The sequence below is a fragment of the Chrysochloris asiatica genome, unplaced genomic scaffold (genome assembly GCF_000296735.1).
Source record: "Chrysochloris asiatica unplaced genomic scaffold, ChrAsi1.0 scaffold00083, whole genome shotgun sequence".
NCBI classification, from domain to species: domain Eukaryota; kingdom Metazoa; phylum Chordata; class Mammalia; order Afrosoricida; family Chrysochloridae; genus Chrysochloris; species Chrysochloris asiatica.
Genome location: NW_006408601.1, coordinates 11,755,254 through 11,771,442, shown reverse-complemented (window position 1 = coordinate 11,771,442; position 16,189 = coordinate 11,755,254). Strand labels below are relative to the sequence as shown.

General features: G+C 40.3%; 1 protein-coding gene across 2 annotated transcripts in view; it reads right to left on the bottom strand.

Moving 5' to 3' along the window:
• The window catches only part of NELL1 (NEL-like 1 (chicken)), a 1,454,777-nt gene that overhangs the window by 1,319,380 nt on the left and 119,208 nt on the right, over positions 1-16,189 (bottom strand). For both annotated transcript variants that reach the window (XM_006865820.1, XM_006865821.1), the window contains exon 3: positions 2,345-2,495. In XM_006865820.1, the coding sequence (XP_006865882.1) occupies positions 2,345-2,495 (151 nt within the window). The remainder of the gene's footprint in view (positions 1-2,344; positions 2,496-16,189) is intronic.

The following is a 16,189-nucleotide window of genomic DNA, read 5'->3' as shown; positions in this document are numbered from 1 at the left end:
CTGAGATGGAGGCAGAGATGATGACATGGAGAGACGGAGCAGCTGGGGACTTTGGATCCAGAGAGGGAGAGGGACTGTGTGCTGAAGACTGGGGTGGGGAGAGGGGGTTTGCAGGCTTGCAGGGTATACCCTTTGGTTGGCAGATGATGCATGGAGGGGATTATAACCACAGCAATGAGACGATATACGATATACGATAGAATGAATGTAAAACTAATGTTTACCCATGTAAACTATCACAAAATTCACAATAAAACATTAAAGAAAGAAAAAAAAAAAGAGGCTGGAAGCTTTGATTTAAACACTGCCTGTGCAGCAAGTGCAGGTGATTGTGAAGAATTTTGGGGGGCAGGGGTTGTTGGCTCAGTTGTTTCAAAGTGTGGGCAAATGCACTGGACTGCTAACCAAAAGGTCGGAGGCTCAAAGCCACCAGCTGCTCACCGGAAACCCTATACAGATTGCAATGAGTCAGCACTTAACAGCAACAACAACAAAGGGCAAGTAGGAACTGCCCATAAATCAGACATTCATACCCCAGGGTCTGCCTGACATTTGAAAATAGGCTTTGATTCTGTAGGAAGGTGTTCTCAGGTTAGGAGAGAAACAGATGCCAGCCATACCAAGAAGCAGAATTATTGATGTGGTTAAAAAATGTGAGATTGTTCACTACAGAGTAGTAGGAAAGCACAAGTAAGCCTGTGCTTACCTTGCTTATTTGGCAATTCAACACTGCTCTCCCTCTTTGACCAGAGTCCTGGTATGGTGCTATGGGCTAATGCATGAAGCTGCAAAGTCATTTAAACTGCAAGATCGGTGGTTCAAGCTCACCAGCTGCTCCTTGGAAACTATACAGGGCTGCTATTGGTAGGAATCGACTTGATGGCACTTAACAATAACAACAACATTCCCCTTTGATCAGGAGCAAGACAAGAATACCTATTGTGTCCATACCTATTCAACAGTGTACTTGAAATTCTAGCCAGGACAGTTAGCCAAGAAAATAAATAAATAAAAGGCATCTAGTTAGCAAAAGATTTAGAAAATTATATCTATTTGCAGATGATATAACATCTTATATAGAAAATGCTATTACATCCACTAAAAAACTATTAAAACTTGAGTTCAGCATGATTTCAGGATACAAGACCAACATACAGCAATCAACTGTTTTTCTATACACTAGTAATGCACAAACAGAAAATGAAATTAAGAAAACAACTCAATTTAAAATAACAACAAAATTAATAAAATACTTAGGAATAAATTTTACAAAAGAAATATAAAATTAAATTGCAAAAACTACAAAACACTGTTAAATTAAAGATCACCTAAACCAACGGAAAGATACTCCGTATCCATGAATCAGAAGACTTCATATTGTTAAGATGGTAATACTCCCCACTCTCTAATTCGATTTACAGGTTCCATGCAATCCTTAGCAAAATTGTGAATCCTATAATTCACAAGGAACTTCAAAGGGACCAGAACAGACAACACAATCTTAAAAATGAAGAACAAAGTTGGAAGGCTCACACTTTCTAATTTCATAACTCAGTACAAAGATAGGATAATCAAAACAATACTGGCATAAGGATTGACAAACAGAGAAATGGAATTGAATGAAAGTCCTAAAATAAACCCTCCCAAATACAGTCAAATGATCTTCAAAGAGAAGTACAATTAAATCAAGAAAGAATAATATTTTCATTAAATGGTGCTGACATAACTGGCTGTCTACATGCAAACAAAAAAAATTTGACCCATACCCATACCATACACAGAGTCCTGGTGTGGCGCTGTGGGTTAATGCCCCAGACTGCAAAGCCGTTTGAACTGCAAGGTCGGCAGCCCAAGCTCACCAGTCACTCCTTAGAAACCCTATACACGGTCACTATGGGTCAGAACTGACTCGAAGGCAGTTCACAACAGCAACATCATACCATACACAAGTATCTTAAAATTGATCAAAGGCCTAAATGTACTATGCAATAAACCTCTTAGAAGAAAGCATAGGAGTTAATGTTTGTGACCCTGGATCAGGTGATGGTTTCTTAGATACAACATCAAAAGCACATGTACACACATACATTAAAAAAAGACAGATTGTACTTCACCAAAGTTACAACTTTTGTGATTGCCTAGACACCCTCAAGAGAGTGAAGAGACACCACACACTGGGGTTGATGTCTTTACTATTTGCATTGTTACAAGGCCTCAGCTAGCTAAATGTTTCCATGGAGTTATGATTTCTAAGTTACAAGTCTCTGAGTGTGTGTTTGCAGGTGGAGGGATGGGAAAAACATTCACTCTAACCAGATCTGGATTTTCAAAAGAGCTTTCTTACCTGTGTTCCAGTTCTCGAATGGACAGTATCACCCCTGAAGTCGATGGCTTCTGTTGTACTGTGGCCAGAAAGGTGAATTCACTCTTATTCCGGAACAGCTGAATTAATTTCTCACTCACATGAGGAGCTGCATGAATCTCTCTTTCTGTATCTAGAAAGTCAGGGAGGAGGAGCAGGAGAAACAGGATGGGAGTTACAGAGGCGAGGCAAGGAGAAGGAGAAGAGATACAGGAGAAGGAGGACCAGAAGAAAGAAGAAAAAAGATCCACAGTTAAAATTACAATGTCCGAAAGATTCACATTGCATCTTTCATCTTCCCCTCTTGTCAATATTTTCATTTTCAGCACCATCCACCACCCCAGACATCTGCATTCATTCAATGCAAATCCCAGAAATACCAGCTCTATTGCCCTGCCCACTTGTCAAAGTGACAAGTTCACAATGAACTAGTCAGTGATTTTCTGACAGGAATTTACAGGACACTGAGTAATTTAGGCTGCTGCAAACAGATGAAGTTGCTGTAAATAAGGGGAGAGGCAGTCAAATAAGTGGGGTACCAAATTCAAAGGTGCTCTGATAGCACAGTGGTTATGAGTCAGGCTGCTAACCTCAAGGTCAGCAGTTTGAAACTACCAGCTGTTCTGTTCCACAGGGAAAAGATGAGGCTTTCTGCTCTCATAAAGATTTACAGCCTCAGAAATCCTATGCAGGTTTCACTATGAGTCGGAACCGACTCCACGACAGACTACCACCACCAAATTCAAAGAATCTTGGGTTTGGCAAGACCCAAATGTCACTCACAGACTCACTTTCACTTTTTCCATGGACTAGGTTTTCTTTTCCTCACAGTGCATCTAAGGAATTCTGTCCTTGCATTGTACCCAGTAGAGATTAACTAGTGCTAATAATGCCAGCCAACTCTGCCTGGGCTTAAAGAATAAATACAAAGCATGCTTGTGATCCATAAGCGTGCCTGGAATTTCTCTGGAAACATGCAGTGTGACTTTCATCATGAAATATTCATTAGAGCTGAGGCCAAACCAGCAGGGCTAGAGGGGTGTAAATCTAGCCATCTTCCTCTTGAACAGGAATCTGTCTCCAACATTCCTATAATGAGAGGCATCCATCACTTTAAACCCACGTTCACCTGTCATGAGAAACTGAGCATGCGCTCCTTTTGTACACTACACTTTCGGGCCGCAGATGGACTCCAGAGCAGTGGTTTCATTTGGGTTTATACTTCCTGGCACCCAAATGGTGGCATTAAGAGAGCAAAGTTAGAGAAAATTCTTTGGAAGATGATAAATGAAGACCAAAGACGTCCTCTCACACCTTGGCCACCTTCTCTGGTTGTAAAACTACATGGTTATTTCTCCAGAGCTGAATGATGAGCCTTTGAAAAGACATCAAAGTAATTAACAACAACAAGTTTGTTGATGTTGTTAAGTGCCGTAGGTTCCCACTCACAACAGACTGTATAGGGTTTCCAAGGAGCAGCTGGTGCGTTTGAACTGCCAACCTTGTAGTTCACAGTCCAGTGCTGATTCTACGGCACCACACCCAGTTTGCTGTTAAGTGCCGTTGAGTTGGTTCTGACTCATAGTGACCCTCTATAGGGTTTCTGGAGAGTGGCTGGTGAATTTGAACTGACTACATTGTAGTTCAAACCAACCTTGAGGTGCATTAGCCTACAGCGCTACTAGCATTCTGTGAATCGCTATTTCAAAGTATGGAGGGAGCAAGACAGTCTTTCTCAACTGTAAAATCTATAGGTTGTGGCTGGCATGAAGCTAGGATGGTCCTCTACTGTGGAGGCATTAAACCCAGAGAGAATTCTCTACTAGCACAATATTCATTCCGTTTTCAGCCCAAAGAAAGGCCCTTACTACTTTACTGTGAAGTGGCATGGTGTCAGCTTGGTTATGGGCAGAGGTAAGAGACAGCCACTTAAAGAATCGTTTTCTACCTTTTACAAAACCCAGGTCAAAGACTTTCAGAGTAACATCCAAACTCTACTAAACATGTGTGTGTGTGGGGGGGGGGGGGAGTACTTTGCAACAAGCAAATGTTGACTAGCATTATTTTTATTATGATGATGATTAGGTAGAAATTCTCATGATCCATTTTTGCTAGTCTTTAGTACCAGAAAAAATTTTTGCCCTGAAATTATTCTATATATGTTTACTTTAGTCTTAAAGAATTTATTTTCCTTTTGCACTCATCAGTTTAGAATCAAATGATTGGTAGTTGCTGCCTGCAGCACACATTTAAGAAAGATTCTAAGGTTTCAGCTCAATGAAAAGAAGACTGGGATCAATCAGCAATGCCTGCTGTGAATTTAAATGGCGGAAAGGGATGGGAATATCATACCAGGTTGGGGCAACTGTAGCTCTCACTCAATTCTCCCTGAGTAATGTTACTCAATCCTGTTGGCTGATGGCCCCTTAAATGTATATCTGCAGCCCCAACCTCTCTTTTAAGTAATAGATTCATATATTCGATTGCCTACTTACTATCTCCATACGAATATCTAACAAACATTTCAAATTGTATATGCCTCTCTTGATCTCTTCCCACTCCCCACTAACCCCTTATTTTCTCCTAGAGTTACCAGTTCCTCCTGCCAAAATCATAGAAACTGTCCTTGACTCCTCCCTTTCCTCCACCCTCCATATTCATTCCAAGAGTAAATTATGTAGGATCCCATGTCTGGAATGTATCCACGTTTTCCCATCTCCTCTAGTACAATTCTTGTCCCAGCCACCATCATCTCTCCCTAGAACTCCAATAGCTTAATAATTGGTCTCCCTGCTTCCATACTTTCCTTTCTTCTCCATTCTCCAAAGAGCAAAGTATTATTTTTAAACCATTAAAAAAAAAAAAAAAAATCATTTTGGATCCTGTTTAAAACCCTCCAATGGCTCCTATTGCTCCTAGGATAAAATCCAGATTCTTTAGCGATGTCACAAATTACTCCATAGAATTCCATTAACCTCTTCTAGTTAACCCAAGGAATATACCAAACCCACCGCCATGTCATTGAACCTTTGTACTCTTCTCTCTACCCAGAATGCTCTTCTCTCATGTTATTCTATGCCTCCTTGTTCTCCTTCAGCCCTCATTTAATGCCGCCTCTTGACCACCCTCCCCAAAGTCAGCTCTCCATTAGTATCTCCCTGGTCATTTTCTCTACATATCACTTATCACAATCTGGTTTCATGTTTCTTGCTTATTTCCCCTTTCTTTCTAGAATATAAACTCCATGAGGATAGGCATACTTGTTTATTCGTTGTTGCATCCAAAGTTCTTAGTGCCTGGCACTAAACAAGTATACAAAGAAATATTTATTTAATTAATATTGTTGCTATTGTTGTTAAGTGCCATCGAGTCACTTCTGACCCATAGTGACCCTGTATAGGGTTTCCGAGGAGCAGCTGGTGAGCTTGAACTGCCGACCTTGCAGTTCAAATGGCTTTGCAGTCTGGCACATTAACCCACAGTGCCACACCAGGTATGTGTCATTTATTGTTCTTACTTATATTGTCACTTCAAGTAAATATAAATGCTACAGTCAGGAAATAGTATGGTGCCTTTTGCGGAACTAGTAGATAAATGTGTATTTCTTAAATGGCAGAGGCTATCAAAGAAAAGAAAAGGATGTTCTGTGCTAATCAGCTCCTCCTCTTTATAGAAAACCTCACCTCATAATATAATCCTCTCCTACAATCCTTCCACTCATGCCACCTCCTAGAAAATCGAACATATCTTATGCCAGCTTTTCTCATTTCTCTTTATAAAAGATTGACACACTGAAGTAAAGAGATACCATTAACACTCACCAGAGGGAAATGTAAGAAAGTTCTATTTTGATACATTGAGACTTTATGTGCATTCACATTTTCAGAACGGTCCTTTGAAGTAAATGTTTACCATAATTCAGCAGCTAAAGGAACAGAAGACAGTAATCACAGTTCCTTTTATAACACAGAGGCAACAACATTGCACCAGGTTTCAAAGGATTCAGAACTCTCTAAGTTTTGCCAATAACAGCTGTGTGATGTTGGATATAACACTTGACCTCTCTGAACCTAATACTGCCTATCTAAAAATTATGGGGATGAAGCTATAAATGCCTTGCTAGGCCCAGTACTCTATAACTCTCTCTTTCTCTTTAAGTTTTTATTGTGAATTATGTAGGTTTACATGGTAGAACATCAGTTTTACATTCATCCTATCATATTTCATTTCATTGCAATGATAACAATCCCCTCCATGCATCATCTCACAACCAAAGGGTACACCCCACAGGCCTGCCCACCCCCCCGGCCTTCAGCACACAGCCCCTCTCTCTCCCTGAGTCCAGTGTCCCCAGCTGCTCCATCTCTCTACATCATCATCTCTGCTTCTATTTCTGACATCACTGCTTCTCTGGGTTGCCTCCCGCACTTCGTTCCTCTTACTTGATGGTCCCAGGGACCTTGGCTCCTGGACTACAAAATCAGTCACTCCCCTCCCTTTTGTTACAAAACATCTACCTTTGCATTTCTGACCCTCACAGTCAGTCCTGATGGCAATTATTCACTATTGTACCACACTAGTCTCATCCCCATCCTTTCATTAGTCCCATCCCAACAGGCTGGATATCATTCAGTGGAGATTCTTCCTTACCCACCCTGTCTGAAACTAGGCACCCTCTTTCAGTGTGTTCTACTGTGGTGGCTTGTGTGCTTCTGTGATGCTGGAAGCTATACCACTGGTATTTTAAATACCAGCAAGGACTCCTGGACTGTGAACCACAAGATCAGCATTTCAAACCCACCAACTACTCCTTGGAAACCCTGTACAGGGTCACTATGAGTTGGAATTGACTGGACGGCACTTCACAAGAACAACAACAAGGGCACCGTGATGTACAGGTGGCAGCAGAGTTTCCGGACAAAGAAGACAGAAAAGCAGACTAATTCTGAGGGGCTGGTTATTAAGAATATGAATTGCAGTGGAACATTTGTGAGATAGAGTGCTGGAAGATGCGCTCTTAAGATTGGAAGGTACTGAAAATATGATTGGCACTCAAAATACTTTTAGGGGCTGCCTTCCAAAAATAGTTGCTGTTGTTAAATGCCATCGAGTTGGTTACAATTCATAGCAAGTCTTTATGGATTTCCAAGGAGTAGCTAGGAGGTTTACACCACCAATCTTGAGGTTCAAACTGACCTTGCAGTCCAGTGCCTATTCACCTTAATGATGTAGATGGAGCAGAGCTTTCAGAACCCTTTTGCTAATGGGGAACAACTAAAATTGAGAAGAAATAACTACAAATATTCATTAATAATTGGGACATGAAATGTATGAAAAGGGAATCTTAGAAAATTGGAAGTCATCAAATGTATAATGGAATGCATTAAAAACCCTAGGTATTAATGAACTGAAATGGACTGATATTGGCCATTTTGAATCAAACAATCATATGGTTTAATATGCCAGAACAATAAATTGAAAAGGAATATCATTACATTCATTGTCAAAAAGAACATTTCAAGATCAAGCTTGATGTATATGTTATCTGTAATAAAATAATGGAAGAAAGATCAATTAATACTATTATTCAAATTTACACACTAAAGCCAGTGATGATGAAACTGAACAATTCAATCAACTTCTTCAGTCTGAAATTGATCAAACATGGAATCAAGATGCATTTATAATTACTGGCAACTGGGATGTAACAGTTGGAATACATACAAATACCATTTTTCAACAACATACATGGCACCTATATATGTGGACCTCACCAGATGGAATACATTGGAATTAAATTGACTAAATATGCAGAAGAAATTATGGAGAATCTCAATATCATAAGCCTAAACATGGTCAGGGGTTGACTATGGAACATATCATCAATTGCTCATTTACAAGTTTAGGCTGAAGCTGCAGAAAATTTAAACAACTGCACAAAAATCAAAATATTATCTTAAGTATATCTTACCTGAATTTAGAGCCCACCTCAAGAACAATATTTGATGCACTAGACACTAATGACCAAATTTCAGAGGAGTTGTAGGACGACATCAAGAACATCATCCATGAAGGAAGCAAAAGGTCATTAAAAATATAGAAATGTCAGAAATTTGGATGTCAGAAGAGATTCTGAAACTTGCTCTTGAAAGTAGAGAAGCTAAAGTGACCATAAAAAATGATGAAGTAAAAGAGTTAAACAGAAAGTTTCAAAGGACAGTTCAAGAAGACAAAGTATTTTAATGAAAAGTGTGAAGACCTGGAATTAGAAAACCAAAAGAAAAGTACACATTCAGTATTTCTCAAGATGAATGAACTGAAGAAAACATACAAATATCAGACTGCAATATTGAAGGATTCTTTGTGGAAAGTATTGAATGTTGTTAAGTGCTGTCGAGTTGGTGCCAACTCATAGTGACCCTGTATAGGCCTACCGAGGAGTGACTGGTGAGTTTGAACCACCAACTTTGTAGTTCAAATTGACCTTACAGTCCAGTGCTTACCCTACAGTAAGACACCAGAATGCATGCCATTGAATGGTGTAGGAAGCATTAAAAGAAGATGGAAGGAACAGAGTCAATGTGACAATAAGCATTGGTTGATGCTCAACCATTGCAAGAGGTAACATATGATCAAGAACTGCTGGTACTGAAGGTAAAAGTCTAAGCTGCACTGAAGACACAGACAAAAAACAAGAGTCCAAGACTTGACAAACACAAAATGGAATCTTTCAGTAAACAGATGCAGCACTGGAGGCACTCACTTATCTACACCAAGAAATTTTGTAGACAGCTAACTAGCCAACCAATGGGAAGAGATCCATATTTATGCCCATTCCAAAGAAAGGTGACCAAACGAAATGCAGAAACTATTGAAAAACATCACTAATATCACATGCAAGTAAAATTTTGATGAAGATAACTGTAAAACAATTACAACAGTACATCGATAGGGACCACTCAGAAACTCACGTCAGATTTAAAAGAGCATGAGAGCTAGGGATATCACTGTTGACATCAGATGATCTTGGTTGAAAGCAAAGAATATCAGAAAGATGTTTACTCGTGCTTTATTGACTATGCAAAGGCATTGAAGCATGTGGACCATAAAAAACTATGACTACATTGTAAAGAATGGGAATTCCATAGTACTTAAATATGCACATGAGGAACCTATACATAGACCAAGAGACAGTTCCTAGAACAAAACAAGGGGATACTGAATAGTTTAAAATCAGAAAAGGAGTGTGTCAGGGTTATGTCCCTTTCACCATACTTATTCAGTCTGTACGCTGAGTAAATTATCCCAGAAACTAGCTTATATGAAGAAGAACATGGCATCAGGTTTGGAGGAATTCTCCTTAACAATCTGAGATATGCAGACTACACACCTTGCTAGTTAGAAGCAAAGAGGGCTCGAAATACTGATGAAGAGCAAAGACTACAGCCCTCAGCATGAATTGCACGTCAATGTAGAGAAAACAAACATCCTTGCAACTGAAGCAATAAATATCATCATAATAAACTGAAAAAAGATAGAAAGTGTCAGAGACTTTGTTTTGCTTGGATCCACAATCAATGTTCACGGAAGCACCAGTCACGAAACCAAATGATGTATCATATTAAGTAAATCTGCTATAAAGGACCTCTTTTAGGTATTAAAGAGCAAAGATATCATTTTGAGGATTAAGGTTCATGTGACCCAAGCCACCATATTTTCAAATGTCTGATATGCAAGTGAAAGGCGAACAATGAACAAGGAAGACTGAAGAAGAATCCATGTATTTCAACTATGGTATTGGAAAAGAATACTGAACGTACTATGAACTGCCAGAAGAACAAACAAATTTGTGTTGGAAGAAGTACAACCAGAACATTCTTTGAAAGCAAGGATGACAAGACTTCAACTCTTATACTTCTGACTTGTCAGGAAGGTCCAGTCTATGGAGAAGGACATTTTGCTTGGAAAAGTAGAAGGTCAATGAAAAGGAGGATGAAACTCACTGAAATGGATTGGCACAGTGAAAGCAAAAAGGGGCTCAAACTTAGCAACTATTATGAGGATGGCTCAGGACTGGATAGTGTTTTTGTTCTGTTGTGCACAGAGTTCGTCTGAGTTGGAACCGACTCAATGACACCTAATAACAACAACTAATACGCCCAACACTTTGTTTCTGTTCTTCAATTTTTTCATAGCATAAGGGAGCACTGATGGTGTTTTCAAGCTCTAAACACCCAGATTCTATCATTTTCCTCCTCTGCTGACATTATGAATCAACATAAAAGACAAAACTGTCAATTACTGAAAATACTGATATGTCACCTACTTTGCTATAACCTGTTTCCCCTCCCACAGTTAAAAGAGCAACCAATGAAATCAAATTAATGAAAACCTAGAGCAAATACTGTACTCCCATATTCAACCATTGTAATGTGTGTTTCCTGTATTATTGAGTATATTCAATTCTGCTAGAGAAGAAGAAAAACAAGTGGGATGGATAAAACTCATAGGAAGTGTTAAATATAGATAGCAAGTTAGGTGCCTGTGCAACATGTTAAACATAGATCAAATATATGGAACGTAAGCTAAAAAGGAATGAGTAAGAATGTCACTTATAAATAGAATGGGGTGGGAGGACCAAGTCATAATGCACAAATCAAGCCATCTTCAGAACGACACAGTTATGTCATCCTTAATCCAACACCCATTATTGATACGTACTATGATTCTATTTTGACCTTACCTATAATGTTCCTGAGAAATGATGATAAAACCCATTGCTGCTCAACAAATTCACTTTTTTTTTGCCAAACAACACTTATGGCCAAAAGTACCCTTTATTGAGCAAGCACATTGGTTCCAGGCACCTCCCACCTTCTAAATCCCCTTTTTTGTTCACCCTCAGCTCTGGTCCTAGTACACACACCATCAATGGCCCATGTAGTTGGAAGAGAAAGAGACCAGATGTAAACATAATGCATAGGCTAGTAATCAGGTGAGCCTATCCTTCCACCTGACTTATATTCTATCCTAACTGTGTTAACCTGTTCCACCACTTTCACTTGCTTCATATTCTGAAATGACTTAGCTGCATGATTCAAGCATCTGAATTTGGTCTGTGAATCTTTCTGTTTTGTGACCACTGTATGTGTTCTTACAGTCTCCCATTGTATCAAGATAATTCCTCACACAAAAATCACAAAAGCGAACGTTTTACATTTAAAAATAAGAAAGAAATAGAATGTTGCTCTAAATACTATGAGGTTTTACATGATCTGCACTAACTCAGCAGAAAGGGTTAAGAGCTTTTTCTTTCCTAGGAAAAAGTGGCTCTATCCAATCATTTTAAAGAAAGACAAAAAATGCTAATGTGATGATTAATCATCAGTTTAAAATAAAAAAGTGTTGGGTGAAGCCAGAGGATTGGAGAGGAAAGGAAGGGATTTAAATGATGGCATTCACACACTGTTCTCTGCCTAATATAGACACAACTTCATGTCCCTTTTCCTGACTAATAGGTAAGGATAGAGGTGACTTTTCCTGCCAGCAAACACCACTATGCCAGGCACTGTGCTGAGCCTGGGGAAAACAAATGTAGAGGTACAGTTTCTGCCCTCAAGAATGGACACATTAGCAAGTTCCCTGGTGACAACCTGTACCGAGTAGGACAGTGCACTAAGGAGGGAGGGGATAGCCGATGACTCCACAGAGGACCTACCATTAAAGCTGAGTCTAAAAAGATGAATAAGCATTTAGCAGGCAAGAGCAAGAGAGAGAAGCGAGCATCCCTTACGGGATCGCTGCATGTATGTGAACACCTACGTGTTTTACATTATCCTGACATTTTTCATTCTCTGCAAGCATCTTTCTCACTAAAAGAACAACTTAGAAAGCAGCTACTCAAACTACTATCAGAGGGAAATTTCAGGTTCCTAACTGGACAAAGGACACCAGATTTGCACAAACAGAACAACAAGCAAGATTTCCACTTGTCCGTGAGGTAAACTGAAGTAAAAGATGCAATGACAGGTAGAAATATGGAAAAAAACAAACACACAAGACAGCTCACCTCACTCATGAGTGATGGAGAAAGCAAGTGGCCATGTGCGCACATGAAGACCTTCAAAACACAGCAGGCTTCCGATACAGACAAGGTACCTTCTTCTCACCTGAGTCCCAATGAAACTCATGGCAAGACTAGTCACAAAAGATAAAGTAACACTTGTTAATGTGAAATACAAGCCCTGGTTTGGCATTGTAGGATAAGCACTGGATGGTAAGGTCAGTTTGACCTGCAAAGTCAGCTGTTCAAATCTACCAGTTGCTCCTTGGAAATCCTATACAAGGTCACTATGAGACAGAACTGACTTGACAGCACTTAACAACAATGTGAAATAGCAGTTGGCTTTTCATGTCTTGTTGTGTTGTTGTTAGGTGTCATCGAGTTGGTACCAACTCAGAGCGACCTTATGCACAGCAGAACAAAACACTGCCCGATCCTGGGCCAACCTCACTATCGTTGCCACACTTGTGCCCATCGATGCTGCCACCTGGCCAATCCATCTCATTGGGGGTCTTCCTCTTTTTCTCTGACCCTCCATCTTACCAAGCATGATATCCTTCTCCAGCGACTGGTCCCTCCTGACAATATGTCCGAAGTCTGAGAGACGAAGTTTGGCCATCCTGGCCTCCAAGGAGCACTCTGGCTGCACTTCTTCCAACAAAGATCTATTGGTTCTTTCGTCAGCTCATGGCACTTCCAATATTCTCCTCTAACACCATAACTCAAAAGCATATATTCTTCTACGGTCTTCCTTATTCACTGTCCAGCTTTCACATGCATATGAAGTTATTGAAAATACCACGGCTTGGGTCAGACACACCTTAGTCTTCAAGCTGACATCTTTGCTCTTCAACACTTTAATACTTTCATGTCTTCTTGTTGTTGTTGTCAGGTGCCATCGAGTCGGAACCGACTCATAGCGACCCTATGCACAGCAGAACGAAACAATGTCCAATCCTGGGCCAAACTCACTACCACTGCCACACTTGATGCCATCAATGATGCCACCTGGCCAATCCATCTCGTTGGGGGTCTTACTCTTTTTCTCTGACCCTCCATCTTACCCAGCATGATATCCTTCTTCAGCAACTGGTCCCTCCTGACAATATGTCCAAAGTATGAGAGATGAAGTTTAGCCATCTTGGCTTCTAAGGAGCACTCTGGCTGCACTTCTTCCAAAACAGATCTATTGGTTCTTTTGGCAGTCCATGGCACTATTAGTATTCTCCTCCAACACCACAAATCAAAGGCATCAATCCTTCTACGATCTTCCTTATTCACTGTCCAGCTTTCGTATCCATATGAGGTTATTGAAAATACCATGGCTTGGGTCAGGCACACCTTAGTCCTCAAGCTGACATCTTTACTCTTCATTTAATGTCTTAGAGCAGAGGAAATATGCCAATTCATCATGACTCAACATCCACAGGGCAATTCATGTGGTGGGGAGGCACGTGTTCTCCTGTTAGGTCCTGTGGCTCACCATCAGATATTATTGATCCAAGTGGCTTTCAAAGAAGAAGAAATCACAAGCAAGAAGCAGCAGGGACACCAGGAGACTCCCACTTAATGTGTAAGGGATTTCTAGCTCCACTAACAAGTTCACAATAGCACTCCATTAAACATCCATTAACTCCAGAAGCCAAAATGATAAAAGCAAACATGTTACAGCTTATTAGGGTACCCCAGTGCTGGGCTAACTGCTTAGCACATATCATTTCATTTACAAAAGTTCTAGGAGGTAGTAGTACTGGTACTTTACAGATGAGAAAAGTAAGTCTTACAAAATGTAAATAATCTTCCAAAGGCCACTTGGCTAGGAAGCCATTGTTTTTGTTGTTAAGTACCATTGAGTCCATTCTGACCCTTAGCAATCCTGTATAGGGTTTCTGAGGAGCGGCTAGTCAGCTTGAACTGTGGCCCTTGTGGTTCAAACCAACTTTACAGTCCAGGGCATTAACCCACAGCACCACACCAGGATTCCAGGAAGCCATAGGGCTAAGGTGGTAACTCAGGAGGGTTGATTCCACATGCTACATTCTTAACTGTACTCCATCTACTATTTGTCAGTTTGTATGATTGTTGTATGTGGAAAATGAAAAGACCACCATCAAATATATACCCAGTGCTTGGTACTGTGCATTCATTAAGTATTTACTGAATAAATGAAAGAATGGTCTCTTTGTACATAGGTCGGTTTGAACTGCTAGGTCAATGACTCAAAGTCAATAGCTGTTCCTCAGACACTCTACACAGGGTTGCTAATGAATCAGAATGGACTTGAGGGCACTTAACAATAACAATAATGAGGTAAACAGCAACATTCATTTTACAAGTGAGAAAACCAAGGCAGAGAGAAGTTTTATAGCTTGCCCAGAGCCACAGGCAGAATTGACCCTTGCCCATGGAGAGTCTAGCATGGCACCACATAGCATTCACCTGGTACTCTGCTTACTTTTTCATCTTCTCTTTCCCTTCTTCCCTCATACACTCCAACAATACAAACTTCCTTTCCCTTCTTCCCAGAGTCATGGTTCCTTCTTCCCACACCTCAGTGCATTTGCATCTGCTGCAATGTCTCTCCTCTTTCCTTCTTCTCCCATCCACTGGGTACCAACCTAACTGCTACCCTTTCAGGCAGCTTAAATTCCCTGTATTTCTCCCTCACAGTTCTTGGAAACAGTCAGTAATCATCAGGGCTCTATGTGAGTAATCTCTTACTAAACGCTGTTTTGGATAAACAGCATTTATTATCGCCGTTGTAGGATAAACACTGGACTGCTACAGCGAGGTCCACCATTCAAATCCGCTAGCCCTTCCTCAGAAACCTCATGCAGAGTTGCTATGAGTCTGAACCAACTTGACAGTACTTAACAGCAAATAACAACATCTTGCCCACTAGACTGTAAATTCCACAAGGCATTGTTTACTGATACATACTCAGCAGTTAGCAAAATACCTACACATAGTAGGCCTTCAACAAATGTTTGTTGCATTAAAAAATTATATCTTGACTCCAAATTTTAGAGCACATTATAAGGAGGCTTACTAGAGACACTCACATAGCACTGCAACCTGTTAAGAAAAAGTATATTAAAATAATGAATCACCTAAGGAATAATAAATGCAGCAAAGAACCCTCAACTCCTCAGTTAGGGATGAGGCCTAAGGAATTCTGGGACACATGGTATTAATTAATTTTTTGTAATTACTAACTATGTGACTCAATCAAAAGAGATTCCGGTGCCCCCATAATTTTACTAATTAGATAGACACTATAAGGCAGCTGAGCTCCTCTTAAAGATGTTGGAAAATACCAGTAAGGAAATCAACCCATCCCCTCTCTCAGTAAGAAACTAACAAACTGTGACTATTCTTTCTCTTTAGGGTGCCTCCCTACCACCCGCCTTTGTAACCTGCCAGCAATCGCATCTCCCCCTTCATCCTCACCCTCCACCCCCATCTCAATTGGAAGTCTGGGAATCAAAAGAGAAGGATGCGAGCACTATCTGAATCACAAAACAAGGGAACAAAAAGGAAAGGAATGGTGAAAAGATTCTTTCTAATATGATGAAGGCTCTATTATAGAGAAGGGGAAAAAAAGCTCTCCAACAGCAGAGAATGCTAAAGTCTATTATGGTACACATTGTCATTGTGCCAGCAATTCAGTTCCAACCCATAGCATCCCTGTTATAGGGTCTCCAAGGAGCAGCTGAGCTGGTAGGTTTGAACTGCCAACCTTGCAGTTTAAACTGACCTTGCAG